This window comes from Symphalangus syndactylus, chromosome 7 (genome assembly GCF_028878055.3).
Source record: "Symphalangus syndactylus isolate Jambi chromosome 7, NHGRI_mSymSyn1-v2.1_pri, whole genome shotgun sequence".
In the NCBI taxonomy this organism is placed as follows: domain Eukaryota; kingdom Metazoa; phylum Chordata; class Mammalia; order Primates; family Hylobatidae; genus Symphalangus; species Symphalangus syndactylus.
Window position 1 is genome coordinate 57,101,389 of NC_072429.2, and position 16,468 is coordinate 57,117,856.

Here is a 16,468-nt window from a genome sequence, read left to right on the forward strand (position 1 = left end):
ATCTTCTTTTCTTTTCTTTCCCCTTGGAGGCTATTATTTATTTTCTTTTGTACCAGCTATTAAATGCAAACCCATGTATGTGCACAGTGCATGCACACACGTGTCCTCATCTCGCTCCATCAGTTGCCCTAAGCTCTGTCTCGCCAACTCACGACCTGGCTAGTTAACACTCACCATAACGGCTGCACAAGCTCCTAAACATGCTGTGATTAGCAGGTTGGCAGTATCAGACACATAATCATCACACATGATACTCTCTTTAGAAGACAAAACTAAAAGCACAAAAAGAAATTCACTGGCCAGGTGCAGTGGCTCACACCTGTAATCCCAGCACTTTGGGAGGCTGAGGTAGGCAGATCACTTGAGCTCAGGAGTTCGATACCAGCCTGGGCAACATGGAGAAACCCCGTCTCTACAAAAAATACAAAAAAAATTAGCTGGGCATTGTGGCGCATGCCTGTAGTCCCAGCTACTCAGGAGGCTGAGGTGGGAGGGATGCATGAGCCTGGGAGGTCGAGGCTGCAGTAAGCCGAGATCGTGCCACTGCACTACAGCCTGGGTGCCAGAGTGAGACCCTATCTCAAGAAAAAAAAAAATGTGTATATATACAAGAAATACACTGATTCATGGCATCACACCAATGATCCCAGGTGCAACACTCTGACTGTCTTCCAGGAGTGGACTACTCTGTCCATTAGTAATGGAGACTTCTGAATCTAGGGTGGCTGATGAGTTATATGTTATTAAAAGGGGAAAGATTAGAAATTCTTTAAATTAGCTGTCCTTGAACATCATAGACTGTGAAAAGACAGACCAGGTTGTGCTCCCTCTTCCTTGGAAAGGAATCTAATTGCACTGCTAGCCAACTATCATCGTGTACAAGTCTCCCAAATTAGCCTGCCACCACCTTTCTTTAACCCACATTAACTTCTGCCCAGAATATAATAGCCTCTGAGCTGGTCCTTCTGCTTGTCTGTCTTTCCTCCTCCCATCCTTTTTATGCAATGTTGCCTGACGCATCACCCTGAATCATATTTCTAATCAATGCTCAGCTCAAACGCTAGTCGTGGTTCTTCGCTGCCTGCAGAGTAGAGTGGAGGTTCCATGCACTAGCGTTTAAGGAATTCTGCAGCAGGATCCAAGCATGTCTAAGGTGCATTTCTTATGTGTGCCTTTTACTTTGGGCAAGTTCCTCATTGTTTCCCTGATCCCCTCCTCTTTGCTTGTATCATTACTTCAGCCTAAACATCTTTTCTTTTTCTAACTCTGCCTTGCAAAATCCTTTCTACCCCTGCAGACTTGCCTTAAAAGGCCATCTCCTTCTAAAGACTCCCCCAATCTCAATCTCTCAGCTAACTGAAGACTGCTTGTGGCGAATGCTCCCTTCTTATTTACCTTTGCATTCTCCAGAGTATCTTATACAACATAAGCATGAAGTATTTATCACCTTAATGATTTCCAAAAATACATAATCAAGGTTTTAAGCCACGAGTTATATAACACTATGAATTTAGTTAAGAAAAGAGGGGGGCCATAAATTATCAAAGCTTTAAGTTAATTTTTTTGTTCTCAGAGGATAGAGGTGCTAGATGACTCTGGACTGAGGAAGATGAGGACATTTTCTATCAAAGGCTTGAGACAGCTGATAGTTGTCTGCCCACACCTAAGTTCCTCTTTAACATCTCTGATTTAAATACACACACCCCAAGAAAACCTCCATTAGGGGCTCATTTCTCTTTGGCTGTTAGCACTTCAGATGACTTCTAGCCATGGAACACTAATGCCTCTTTTCAAGCACAGGGATGTAGGAGACAGGCAAGGTGAGATTCCACTTCAGGGATTGCTGGGGCAATGGTCACTCACCTTCAGCAATCACAGGAGGAGGCATCACAGAAAGTGGGAAGCTGGTGAAACCCATGCTGAGTGGACAGGAGACAGGAATGACTATACACCATGAAATCCCCAGTCTGGGGGCAGAAAGGGATTTCTGGTGCTTCAATCGTCACTTAAGCAAGTTCGCCAGCAGGGCAGGCTTACCATTGATAAGGTACGGATGATTGCAGCACTTCCGCAATTCCATCATAGTGTTTAACAGGTTAGGTACATTAGCTTGCCCACCGCCTTTGGAAAGAAATGTGAAATTCTTCTCAAGGATGGCTCGGTAATATTTCTTCTGAATGTTTGTTAGCTCAACTTCAATAATAGTTTCTTCTTTGGGGGCCAAGTTCTTTTCTACATCCTCTTTGAGACGTCTCAACATCATTGGCTTTAGAATAGCTTGAAGTTTTTGCACCTAAAAAAGGACCTTAAGTAAATACTGGTGTCATGATTTGCTTGCAAGTTAAAACATATTCTAACATGAAACATCAGGATTATCTCATTCATTAACCATCCATTTTCATTTTTCAAAGCCCAGTGAGAGTATGAAGGAGCTCATCTCTCAGCTTTCATAAGAGCAGTGCATGAAGGTTGGATGATTCTATGTCAAATGAACTATTTCACCCATCCAGGAGCCCTAAACAGCCAGAAGGCTTGAAAAGTACCCAGCAGGAGAAATCCAACTGATTCATGTAGCTTTCCCTTCTGTTTGTCCTAAGCCATAGGGAAGATAGAGAAGAGGGACAAGACAATGTCATGGCAATGCTCTTTCTAGGGAGAGCTAAAGAATGAGAGGAAGTGAGCCAGGAGCAATATAGTCCCTGCAGGAAGAAGCCAGCAGAGATGTCTCTCCCTGGTTCTCTTTTCTATTGATTGGCAATAGAACTGAGTAATCCATACAGTTTTTATTTTAGAAAAGAAAAACAAAACAGACCTTACTCTGAACTGATCTAAGAGGTTTTAGACAGTAAGTCAGGGGAGGGGGCACATAAAAACCAAGATTTCAAGTCTATCTCCGTATTTATTTCAAATACAGTACACAAATTATAACTAATACCCACATAACTCTTACAGCATATAAAATAGCCAAGCACTTTTCTTTCCTTTTCCTTTTTTTTTTTTGAGACGAAGTCTCACTCTGTCGCCCAGGCTGGAGTGCAGTGGTGCGATATCGGCTCACTGCAACCTCTGCCTCTCGGGTTCAAGTGATTCTCCTGCCTCAGCCTCCAGAGTAGCTGGAGCTACAGGTGTGTGCCACCACGCCCGGCTAATTTTTGTATTTTTTTTAGTAGAGAAGGGGTTTCATCATATTGGCCAGGCTGGTCTCAAACTCCCGACCTCGTGATCTGCCCGCCTCAGCCTCTCAAAGTGCTGGGATTACAGGCATGAGCCACCGCGCCTGGCCAAAGCACTTTTTATACACAATGCTTCATTTATTTCTCACAGAAATACTGTGCAGTGGTTATGCCCTAAGTTTCTAAAGTGAAAATATGTAGGCTTGAAGAAGTAAGCAGTGTGGCTGAGTACAGATGCTTCACAAAGAAGAACAGAGACTCAAAACTGCAGTAGGCAAACAGGTCTACCAACGTCAGTGGCATCTGACATCATCCCCAAAATTACACATACATAGCAAAACTACCAACCTGCACAGCACAGCTATCTCTGAAAATTACATCAACAAGTATGTAACCTCTCTATAAATCTCAACAGCTCTTCACAAGAGCAAAAAGACAAATAAAGAAGAAAACCTTTAAGATGATGACCTGGAAAGTCCAAGGAAAGGGTATCTAAGGTTCTGTGTACTAGGTGGGAAAAACTGTAATATAATCACACTTTAAAATAACTTAATACTTTGCCATCTCATGGGCTAATCTTCAATTTTGTAACTGAAATACAAAGTGGAGCTGATAAATACCTGCTCTTCTGTTTTTAGATCACCAAATTCTTGCATAAATGTGGTTTCTGAAGGGAAGCGACTTGGTTCCAAGAAATGAAGCAAGCTGAAGAGTTCTTCCACAGTGTTCTGGAGTGGGGTTCCCGTCAGCAGCACTTTGTGTTCCTGAGGTAACACAAGGAAAGCCACTAACCAAATCGTAACAAAAACACTTTCTTAAAACCAGAGCCTCTCACTAGACACTCACTGTTCTACTCCTACTCATCTACCCTATGCAAAGTATAGGAATCAGGCATGAAAACAGAGATATTAGGACACGGTTTCTGTGTCAGGTAAACAGATCCGTGGACAGTCCTCTCCAGAACTCTACAGGGTCCTTAAATGTGTCTTGCCATTTTGTTTCTTCCTGGGATTATAGGTCAGTATTTTAGTATCACGGCTTTTTAAGTCCCCCAAGTCTCAATGCTTTTATCCCCACCAGTTAAGATTTTTTCCTAGAATCCCTAGACTCAGATGAAACATGCATGCTTCTTTCTGCTCTCTACATCAACAGTGCTCTCATCTCTCCATCCGCTTCCTGCATGACTCACTTCATAGAGACAAAAGAAGTTCTACATGCAACAGCATAGGAAAAACTATTTTGTTCCGCAAAAATTTCCAACTAGCAAAGAGGTCATCTTGGTTGTAAATACCACAATCACTTTTTTTTAATCAGATGCTATTTATGTCTCTTTGAACCAAGTTAGGTATTTCTTTAATTAATTCTTCCTGTTTACGAACTCTTTCCCCAGCTTTCCTCATGCAGTTGTACCCTGTCCTCCTATTTTCATATATGCAATACAGAAGAGCTGTTTTACAATGGCCAGTCTTAACAATAGTGAGATATTAATCTTAAGAACCCTATTATTTTCTACTTTGGCCATGTGGTAGACAGCACAGCTAACAAAACTATTTCAGAAAGTAATTATACCTCCCAGTAGTTGAGAAAGCAATATTCTGACTTAACTTGGAATCTGACAAGTCTTGGTTGCCAAGCAGAGTATACGCTCAGTAAATACTAGATAAATGGGGTACGAACATGCTAATTTTCTTAATATCTACCATGTCATATCTGTTAATGAAGCTCTTTGAAAGTAGGTGAAGGAGTTCAATATGCTTGTATTCCTCCTTCTCTTCCCTTTGAATAAAGTCTTTGAGGAAGTTTCATGGACCACCATCATCTTCAGACTCAGTAAATTCATAAACAGTAAGGATCAATCCATCAATTTTTTTCTAATGTATCACCACACTTGTGGATAGCCTGGGACACAACCACTGACATACCCAAGTCCTGGTTTACAGTATGTAAGAACTTTATTTTTAAGTCCCATCACACATCAGGAAAGAGTTACTGCAGTAGATGAGCTGTATTGATATCATGTCTCCCAGTTTTTTCATATCCTTTATTACTACATTAAATTAAATCTTAACTGCTTAACCAAATATTTTAAAAGTTAAAGACTTTTTAACTTATTAATTTCAAAATAAACTTATTCATAAAAGGAAAGAACTCCTTTCTTATGCAGCTTCCCTTCAATTAGTTACACCAAATGATTATACACAAAATCCTTTCATACAGTTACCTACAAATAGTGGAATAAAACTAGGTATCAATTTGAAAGTGGGTAACAATTAAAAAATACACGATTACTATGCACAGTCTCACAAAACATCATGTAAGAAACTCAGGTGATGGAGCTTATCACCTCCACCTATGCCAGCAGATGTGCTTTTGCCTTGACAACGTTACCATTCTTTTTAGCTCTGATGAAGTGATGTCCATTTAATTTCATTTTAAGCAGACTCTTTGTGTCAGGTTTCCTGACAATGAAAGAGATACTAGAATCAATGAAGAACTACCATGATCTCCAAAGCATCCCCTCTTCGTGGATGGGGGACAACAAGATGGTTGCTTTCCCAGAGCTCCTGTGGAGGACTGTGATGACAGTGACTGCCCCTCAATGTATCATCTTCACAAACATTTCCTTGGTGTCTGCAGAGCTGAAGACACTCATTGGTCATCCTTTCTGGGAATGCACTTGCAGATAATCCCCATCAAGCGCATTTTCATCACAACTAAGTCTAGTGCAGGTAACAGCAGTTCCCTATGGCCTGTGCTGTAGTTGGATATAGTTACGACCCACTATTTTGACTGTGACTTATTCTGGGAAAGAATAAAAAGTAGAAAGTGGCTAAGTTCTCAAGATGCTTATTTTAAGTAAGGATTTAAAGACCAGACAACGAGCTGTTCAGAACTGGACAAATATAATTATATTCTGAACAACAGTAATGTGTAAAAACATTTCTTCTCAAATAAAAATTCTTCATCATTAGATAAATAAATATTTTGTTCATGTGCTAATCAGAGCTTCCCAGTTGGTGAGCCAAGGATGACTACAGGTTATAAGTCCTTGGGGAAGGTCAGGACACCCAGGACTAGTGGTGTCCCGTGGCAGTGGGCAGCCTTCTCTTTTTACCCAAGTGTGGCATTCAACTACTATCATTTTCTATATGTGCCATTATGTGAAAAAGCTTAAGAACACTGCAATATGTAATAGGAAAATTATTTGGATAACAGATTCTAATCCATTAATCAAATGTTAGTATAAATAATAGAAAACTCTTTGAAATAGCCCAAAGATTGTGGGGGGCTGGGGGAGGGATAGCATTAGGAGAAATACCTAATGTAAATGACAAGTTGATGGGTGCAGCAAACCAACATGGCACATGTATACCTATGTAACAAACCTGCACATTCTGCACGTGTACCCTGGAACTTAAATTAAAAAAAAAATAGCCCAATGACAATCAGACTGTTTGATGTTGGTGGAGTTAAATTAATGTGTACTCACCAATGAAATAATGTTTTACAGTAAGAATCTACTATCTGGGAACACATGAACTAATAATAGAACACAACTCAGATAAGTTCAGTCAGATGACTGTTTAAGCCTTCAGGAAATGGTGACATAACTGTCTCTTAGTAGAAAACTATGAAGGTGGATCCCTACTGAGAAGATATATTTAGATTATATCACAAGCATTAGTGTTTACCTGCAAATACAAATTTACTTCATTTTAATTCCTAAGTATCACCTGGAGTGAACAAACACAAACACAGAGTTTCCCTTTTCCATATGCTTACCAAGGTCCCTGAGTCTATTCACTGTTTCTAAGTGCTCTCACCTGTTTTGTGGATTGGCCACCAAATAATAGTCAACTGCTTTGAGACAGATCTTAGGATAGCTTTAATAATAATTCATTAGGAAGAAAAATGGGAAATCCCATCCTAAATAGGATAATTCAGTCAGACTTTTTCCTTTAAGCAAAACTAGATTTTGTTTGTTTTAAACTAAAAGCATAGCTGGCAAATCTAATCTCTTTAAGAATAAAATAAGCTGCTTCAGAGAATCAGCTGCAACAAAAAGCTTTTAGGTGTTTTTTGGTAATACCAGTCTTCAGCTAAAAACATATGGCCATGAATACACAGAACACTCCTTCTCATCTCAAACTCTCAGTTAACAAAAGATCAAATTAGCCTACAGAAATTAGCATTAAAAATACTTTAAAACCCTTTTTGTACTTCCATGAAACTCATCAAATCATCCAAGGCATACTAAATGACAGTAGCTTTGCTTTCAAAATGTACATTAAAAATAAAATATGTGATCATAACCACTATATAAACTATGGAGTGAAAAGAAGCCTGAGGATGACAGGTCATGTTGCAATTCCCACTAGGAAATCACACACAGCAGTATCAGACAGAAAATAAATCAAATCCTTCTACTCCCACGATATGTTATTCCATGATGCTCCCACTGAAAAAAATCTAGAAAATCTAATCAAGAAGACCTGATCATCTCTTGGGAAGCTGGAAGACTATGGGATAAGTGTGGTGTAAAACTCCAGATCAAATCTGAGGCACTGTAATGCCCCAAACGTCTAAGCATCTGTGTGAACTAAACCAACCCCAGATATCCTACCCAACTCATTGAGAACTTGCATCTACAAGTCCTGCTGGCCACAGTATGGCAAAACTTATGAGCACTGGAAAATAACTGGACTATCATCACTGAAGTAAAGCTTGGCCCAACAGTTAATGAAATGGCAGCACAGGTTATGTATCCCTTATCCAAAATTCTTGGGACCAGAGTGTTGCAGATTTCAGATATCTTTAGATTTTGGAATATCTGCATTTATACTTACGGGCTGAACATCCCAAATGAGAAAATCCAAAATCCAAAATGCTCCAATGAGCATTTCCTTTTAGCATTATGTGGCTACTCAAAACGTTTTGGATTCTGGGATTTTTGTATTTGGTATGATCAACCTGTGTTTATGAACAAAGGGTAAAACAAATACTTGAAACTCACTTTAGTGAAGATATCATGATTACACTCTGCTATAATACAACTGTTTAACAGACACTAGCCAACAATGGAAGAATCCAAAAGGCAACAACTTTTGAATAACTGAAAGTTCCAGAGAATATATCACAATATTTGACAAGCTTTTCAAATACTGTTCACAGGCATAAAATTCTGAGCAATGGGACTATCAAGTCACCAACAATTCTATTCAGGTTCAGTGCAATCACCAATATGATCACTGACCAAGTCCATCATCTTGAGTCCCTCCAACAGCTTGCAGTTCCTGTTCTTCAGTCTGTGGGCTTCATCAATGACTACACAGCGCCATGGAATATTCCGCAGCTCAGGACAATCAGTCAAAATCATCTCAAATGTAGTGATGATGGCATGAAACTTATAGGACCCCTTTATCACTCGACCCTATAAGAACAACCCTGAATTATTATTAAGCATTAATGATTACATAAATAACTTTAAGGATGAATAAATAGCATAAAACATACATGTTTATCCCTTTGGAGACCTCTTTATTTTAGGTGACATACATTCTGTTTTCAAGTTATTTTGGCGGTTTTAAATGATATGGTAAAACAGAATTGTAAAACAAATGAGAAAACTGTCAGTAAATTTTGGATCTAATTTCCTAATAGAGCACGTGCATCAATTACCACTAAGTGTACCCATTCTAGTCACACATTCACGTAGGACAGAATTTATAATTTCCCAAATTTAAAGATAAACACAGATTTGAATATTTTTTCTCCTTTAGTTATTTAACTGTAGGTCAGATTTTATACTTAGAACACACACACACACACACACACACCTATATATATAGATGTGTTTGATATATATATAGCAAAGATCCTATTTACAGGACTTCCATTTACTACCCACAACATAAAACTATTTTAGTACATATTATTCTTCCTTATCATGTCATTTATAACGCTTCACTGTTGATACACACTAATGGCATACAGGTAACTAGAGTAAGAAAAAATTAAAGCAATTGCTACTAACAGCCAAAGCATAAATTTCTCCCTTGGGATGTGCTTCATTCAATGTGTCATATATTTCAAGGACTTTTTACATGCTTACTGTTTTTCACTTCTAGCAATAGCATAATAAAATATTCTTTCTTTTCACATTTAATATTACCATTTCTTGTTTAGTTTTCTCTTAGGCTTGCAAAATAAAACTAATTAACATATCAAAGCATTAAATGGATTTCAGTGATCATTCAAGGCAAAAAATTTCATTCCTTCTAATCTAATAATCAGAAAAACCAAAGCTATAAAAATAAAGAGCTGTTTTCATAGACACAGAAAGATAATACAAATGTAAATTGAGTCAGATATCTAAAGCAAATTTCTCAATTTGGCAAAATTTAGACCTTCCTAAGTCACCAAGACTTTGATTTTTTTTAACACCTTAAAATGCACAGAATAAGTACAAAGAATACAACCTGTGAAGGTTTACCTGGGGATCTTTGAAGTACATTTCATACAACTGAATGGTCCGACGACTAGCTTGACTCCCATGATACACAACCACGTTCAACTCTGTCCAGGTTCGGAATTCCCTTTCCCAGTTGGGGATTGTGGACAATGGGGCAATTACTAAAAAAGGGCCATGGATTCCTTTCAAATATATCTCATAGAGAAATGTAATGGACTGGATAGTTTTTCCCAAACCCATTTCATCTGCTAAAATGCAGTTTCGCCTTTAGGAGGAAAATGAAGTACAAAAGTTTAATGAGTATGGATATGAGACATTGCTGTCATTTCACAAAATATATACCATTGTACCCACAAATGCATACCCAAAGGCTTTAGATGTTCTCTTAGATTCAACAAAATATATTTTCAAACAAAATTCTCAAAGAATAAAAATTATTTTTACATACTTATATCTCTGTATTAATATTTATTAAATATTACATATATTTTCAACGCTTGTTTTTTAAAAAAGCTCTTATTAGAGTTAAAGCATTAAGTTCTTTTTTATTATTTTCAATAACTAAAGGAAAGGAACTACAGATACATTTAAAAGTGAAGAAAAACTTGTTTTACATACATGTTGTACCAATTGAAAAGTAGCCAGTTTACTCCCTCCAACTGGTATTCCCTGAGTTTGTTATTGTTTCTATACTCCCTGGAACTCTCCGATTTCTTCCAATCATCAGCAGGAGGTCGCTCCTGTTTCAAATATAGTAAATCCCATTAGTGGTTTCCCAAAGACTACACCACTATGCTATTTTCAAATTAAATTCTCTACCATCTTACCACACGCTCTGTTTCCGGCTCCCTGGACATTAGTTTCTCAAACTCCTCGATCTTTGCTTGATCTATGTCCTGCCTCCGCTCCCACGTGCTGTCTTCATAAGGAAGTGAACACCACTTCACCAGATAGTGAGTCACAGGCTGGACCAGATTTAAATAAATCAGAATTGAATTCATTTGACCACATACATACATATACATATATATGTGTATATATATGTTTATACATATACATATGTATGTGTATATATGTGTTTATACATATACATATGTGTGTGTATATATATGCTTATACATATACATATGTGTATATATGTTTATACATATGCATGTGTATATATATGCTTATACATACACATATGTATCTGTATATACATGCTTATGTATATTTACATATACATTAAGGAAAAGCATGCTCTACTTCATTTATCAATAGACATTATCCTAGCATGAGTAAGACTGAATTGACAGAAATTTAAAAACTATGGCCATAAACAGCTGTTCCTAGTTAAGAGTCTCAAGTCTAAACTGGAAACTGTATTATTGGGCGTTATCAGAACAAATTAGCCTTTTGTCAAAATCATTGGTAAGTGATGTTCGAAAGCCAAGAAGTATAAAGAACTAGCTAGTAAATAGCAAGGCTGAATTTGAGATTTTTTTTATCTGTACGAATCATTCATCAGGAGTTTGATTCAGACTTACATGGTAAATCATCTTAGCATATTTAAATGTTTACATAATTGGCTGGTTTCTTAAAAAATGAGACATAGACTTAAATTTATTAGGATCTCTACCTTTTCCTTAAAAAGAGTGATACTGTTTGTACCCAATCATATTAAAGTAACATATTTGAGCTTTATAAGGGTGGAGGGCAAAATATTTCAGGTAATGCAGATCAACAGGATTTCCTTTGTCTTTCCTCTAGAAAACACTTGGGTTTGTTGACCTTCATTTCAGGACCAAGGTACACTGACCTAGTCGTGATGTGAAAAATATTTGCTGTACAATGTAAATATGCTATGAAACAATTTTTTGAAGTATAACTAACGAAAATTAGAAAAGTAAAGATCATGTTACAGATATGGTCTTGGAAACATCATAGAGTGTCATGACACAGAATTTGGAAGAAAATGAGAGTTCTTTGCAGACCCTCCCTAGAAAAGCAAGATCCAAACACTGTATATATAAAATTCAGTTTACATGGAGAAGCCAGGAGGGATACAACTCATGGTGGGTGGGCACATCATTATCAAGACACAATACTCAGAAGTCACTACACTTGTCTTCATTCTTACTTCCCTATCAAATATCCCTTATAATCTCACAGAGTTTTACAAAGCAAAATAAGAGTGTTGAGACTAGGATCTTTTAAGAGAAATAATGTTTATTAGCCTCTGTGTAGCACATTAAATGAATTCATCAACTTCACTAATGATGCCCAATTCTAAATAACCTTAAACTCCATTCTGCCACAAGAGACACTCAATTATATAAGGATACTTTGTGCTACATGACAGATTTATACCAAAATGTACTGAATTCTTTATCATACTGTGGAATTGTGCAAAATGTCAATGTATTTCTTTCATATTGAAAATCAATTTTTTAAAAAAGTTCTCAGACTAAACATAAAACGTATTTAGCACTATTAAGTCATAAAACTAATAATAAATCATTAAGTTTCAGTTAAATTTAGACCAAGTGTGTCACAGTCCAAGGCTCTGACCAAGACCAGGTCTAGGATTCTACCATCTTCTCTATAAACATGTAGGGGTTGCCTGAATCACCACTTTGTAATACAAATGATCTCCTGTTACCTCTCCCCGGTCATCTGTGCTACGTGCAAAGTCCATTATCCGGTCAACCTCCACATAATCTGGATTAAAAAGCTCATCCTCAATCTACACCAAAGGGGAAAAAAAAAGTTAAAGGTTTATTTATTTCCCAAGATGAAATACTATTCCACTTTTCACCAAGCAATAATATTTTGGGTCACAGCAATACAAAACTTATATTTGGCAAATTCTATTATATTAATTGAAATGCTACAATTTAGCAAAATCATTCCCCATGAGGAAATCAGACTTCTCAGACTTCGTTAACTGGGTCTTTTAATTACCGTGTGAAACCTTTTACTGTGAGAGAATGTTTAAGAATATTTTAAATGAAGTGTGAAATTACAATTCACTAATGAGCAATCCAAAAGGCTTATGGCATGCGATGCATTTAGCATTCTCAAAACTACAGTTTGCAATGAAGAATCAGAGTCATGCAAAGTAAGTGTTACTTGGAATCTCATAACTCCCGGAGTTGTCCGATGCCTTACAGCATATTTACAAAATGTTATTCAAAAGCCAAATACACTGAAACCAGCTAATTTCATATTTTAGCATGATCAGAGTTTATAATGTTTGGTAGTATTTGTCAATCAATATTAGTACCTCATTTAGAATCACAGTCTTATCATTAATCTGTTTTCTAATGATTTACACTGAATATAGTGTGTTTAGGCAAAAGTATTAAGGATAAAGAAATGAGGCCTAAATAATTGGCTCATTTAACCAATATATTAAACAATCTTTACAAAAGTAAAGTAATACTGCTGCTTGCAAAGGTATCTCATATAAAAGACTAGAATATGGCTGGAAAAAAAGTATACGGTGGGCACAGTGACTCACGCCTGTAATCTCAGCACTTTGGGAGGCCAAGGCGGGTGGATCACGAGGTCAGGAGTTCAAGACCAGCCTGGCCAACATGGTGAAACCCCATCTCTACTAAAAATACAAAAAATAAGCTGGGCGTGATGGCGGGTGCCTGTAATCTCAGCTACTCGGTAGGCTGAGGCAGGAGAGTCACTTGAACCTGGGAGGTGGAGGTTGCAGTGAGCTGAGAGCACACCACTGCACTCCAGCCCGGGTGACAGAGGGCGACACTCCATCTAAAAAAAAAAAGGTACAGACTAAGCCATACCCAAAAGAAGTTAGGGTCAGACAAGTTTCAGATGTTAGAAAAAACGCATTTTATTATGTGCACTTCTCAACTTATCAATAATATAACTGCATTAAAATATTTTGCAAAAGGCAAACTAGAAGTCACTTAGACACCATTCTTATCCCTTGAATTGCAGGTGGAAAAGATAAGCAGTTCAGTCATCATCTGCTCAGGAACAACAAACTTTCCCTGGCTACTCGGCCCTCTTAAAACGCCCAGTTGGGAAGCTTTGAACTGTGAATTGTGAAACAAAAAGCAGAAACACAAACATATGTCTCAACTACCTCAGGCTTTTACACGGAGGTGATTAGGACGGCAAAAAAAAATCCATTGAAATGTTCAATTAATATAAAGTATATTAATGCACTGGCTTTTCAAAAGCTTCTAGACTTAGGTAAACACACGTGTTATCCATGTACAGTAGAAACACCTAAACTTTCCCAAAACTAGGTTTTGATGGCAAAAATTCTCTTTAGGAAAACTTGTTCTTAAACATGAGCTTTCATAGTCAGTGCTGAATTAAAATCCTTAACTTTTCCTAAACATTTCTACCCTTTAAGTGAGTAATCTGCGGCATCACACGTGATGAAATTTCCAGTCTAAATGATGTTTTTGAATAGAGATTTTTAGTTGCAGCAGGCTTGTAAGGCAGCCTAAGGAGAAAGAAAGAATGTAAAAGCAGCTGAAACTGAAAATCTCAAAGCAGTACAGCCATGGAACACCTGAAGCCATGATAATGTATGGGATGAAACAAATGGGGGCGTGTGCATTTTCATGTATAAAAGAGAGGGAGGAAGGGGATTGCTATCCTTCTCTGCTAACTCCCACTCAGGACAGAAACTAAGATTTCTAGCTGCCAAGTTACCAGGTAAATAATATACATTCAACCTTGGTATGTGTAGCTAGGGCTAGGCACAATTTCCTAAAGACAGTGTGACTACAGGAGACAATACAAATAAACGTAATAAACAGGACCAGGATTTAGGGATGGGGGGAAAGCTACCATTGTGCTTTGCCTGTCTCCCTCCCCCTGGCCCACAGAAAAGGTCAGCAGAACACAGGGTGTCTCTTTCTAAAAGGAGGCTAATGATTTCAGCTCATCCAATGTCACAAAAATTTAACTCTGGTTTCATTAAGAAGGGCATAAAAAATAGAACTTCATAGCATTGTCCTCAAAATCAAATATTAAGATTCTTTCTTCAAAAGAATTTTCCTCCAAGTTCTTCTGAAGAATCTTCTTAAGATTCTCCAAGATCTATGAATTGAGTCACATTCAAGTAACTCCATTCCACTCACTCCTAACCACTGCACTGCCAAAAATGCTGCACACTCAGAGTGCCAGAAGTAGTGATGCAGACATGCGTCCAGTAAAAGAACAACCACATGATCTCCCATCGAATGCAGACTTTACCATAGGCCAGTTGGGATCACGGAAATCAGAACCCAGAAGAACACAGACTTGTTACCTGATAGTATAAGGATTTTATGACATAAAAGTACTAAGTGCTCTTCTGTCCCACTTTCCTCCATCTCCAAAAAGGGGTGGCAGTATAAAGTAGGTTGTTAAACAGATACTATTTTGCATCAAATTGTACGCTTCTTTTACATAAAGTCTACATTCTGTCAACTCTTTTATGAAAAGAGGAACTAATAAATCAGCAAGTCTTATCTTTCAATGTTAGGGTTTTTCTTTTATCTACTTGAGGCTGTAAGTGAAACCAAATTGGCGATCAAAAGTCCAGAGACCCTAGTAAGCAGCCTGTGAAAGCACTTTTTAAAAAATGTAATTGACTATACTGCGGAGGCAGAGGGCAGAACTGGCACTTCTAGTAAATGCAGATGTTCTTCCCTGCCTTAGGTATTGCTCTATTTCTATACTGATACCTGGGATAAAGGGACACAGGCAAAGATATTATTACCAGTTTCTATACTACAGCACAGCATTTGCGAAAATGAATTTAGTGAACTCTCTGTGATTAGGCATTGACTTGAACAAAAGAAATTTGCCACGTACTTTCCTCAATGGAAGTTAAGCTTTTGTATCTTAGAACTTGTACTTAACATTTACTGTAGATTTCTTAACCTGCTAAATCTCAATAGAACTTCTGTCCACTTAATTTCATCATCTACTAACTGTACTTTCATTACAAGATTTTTATCATACCATCACCACTATTTCCACATAATATCATAAGGACCCATATCTTCTAGCCTAAGCAACAGGAAGAATGAGAAATTTCCTGTTTACAAATTTGTTAGCAAGAACCAGTTACCAATTTGCAAGTTAACAGCACCAAATGAGACTAACTAGTTTTTCTTAATTCGTGGAACTAAAATTTTAAATTTAGAACATTTTAACAAAGTAAATACTTTGGAAAAGTAAGCAGGTATTTCATACCTCTGAAAGGAACTTGTTCTGGCCCTGCTTTGCCTTAAATCGTTTAATTTTTTGCTGAATTCTCTTATCTTTTTCCAGATCTTCTATAGATGCCCACTGACAATGAAGATAAGAGCTGAAAGAACAAAATAATATCCCTGAAATATGTAGAATAAAATTAATCCTTTATTATGTCTTATTCAAAAAAGTCAACTAAACAGATAATTAAAATAACCTGCTTAATTACTCATTAAGGCTGCTGAGCAACATTTAATATACCCACTACTGTTTAGAATAAGAAGAGAAAATCAATATTAGCGCCTAAAATTTGCCTTCTGTCCTAAGCCTCCAGCTCTCTTACCTGCTACCAACAGAGAGAGAGAGAGACAGAGACAGAGACAGAGACAGAGACAGAGACAGACAAAAGAGAGAAGAGAGAGAATGGCCTAATAACAAGCTGTTTCCATAAGTGAATGGATTATACTTCAATATAAAATTAGCACTACAGGGTGGCCTTAATTCTGAATTTATACTTTGAACCTTTTATCATTGAGAAATAGGTTTTTATCAAGTTAAAATAATTCAAATTTAAAATAGCAGTTTCTTTGGAGATAAGAGGTGTAGGGTGCCC

The 16,468-nt window shown here is 37.3% G+C and overlaps 1 protein-coding gene across 7 annotated transcripts in view; it reads right to left on the reverse strand.

The window, feature by feature from the left end:
* Nucleotides 1-16,468, reverse strand: part of CHD7 (chromodomain helicase DNA binding protein 7) — a 185,290-nt gene that overhangs the window by 36,347 nt on the left and 132,475 nt on the right. For all 7 annotated transcript variants that reach the window (XM_055286308.2, XM_063643277.1, XM_063643278.1 and 4 more), the window contains 8 exons: nt 15,859-15,973; nt 12,287-12,370; nt 10,473-10,610; nt 10,264-10,385; nt 9,667-9,910; nt 8,428-8,604; nt 3,794-3,937; nt 2,038-2,293 (listed from right to left, as the gene is read on the reverse strand). In XM_055286308.2, the coding sequence (XP_055142283.1) occupies nt 2,038-2,293; nt 3,794-3,937; nt 8,428-8,604; nt 9,667-9,910; nt 10,264-10,385; nt 10,473-10,610; nt 12,287-12,370; nt 15,859-15,973 (1,280 nt within the window). The remainder of the gene's footprint in view (nt 1-2,037; nt 2,294-3,793; nt 3,938-8,427; nt 8,605-9,666; nt 9,911-10,263; nt 10,386-10,472; nt 10,611-12,286; nt 12,371-15,858; nt 15,974-16,468) is intronic.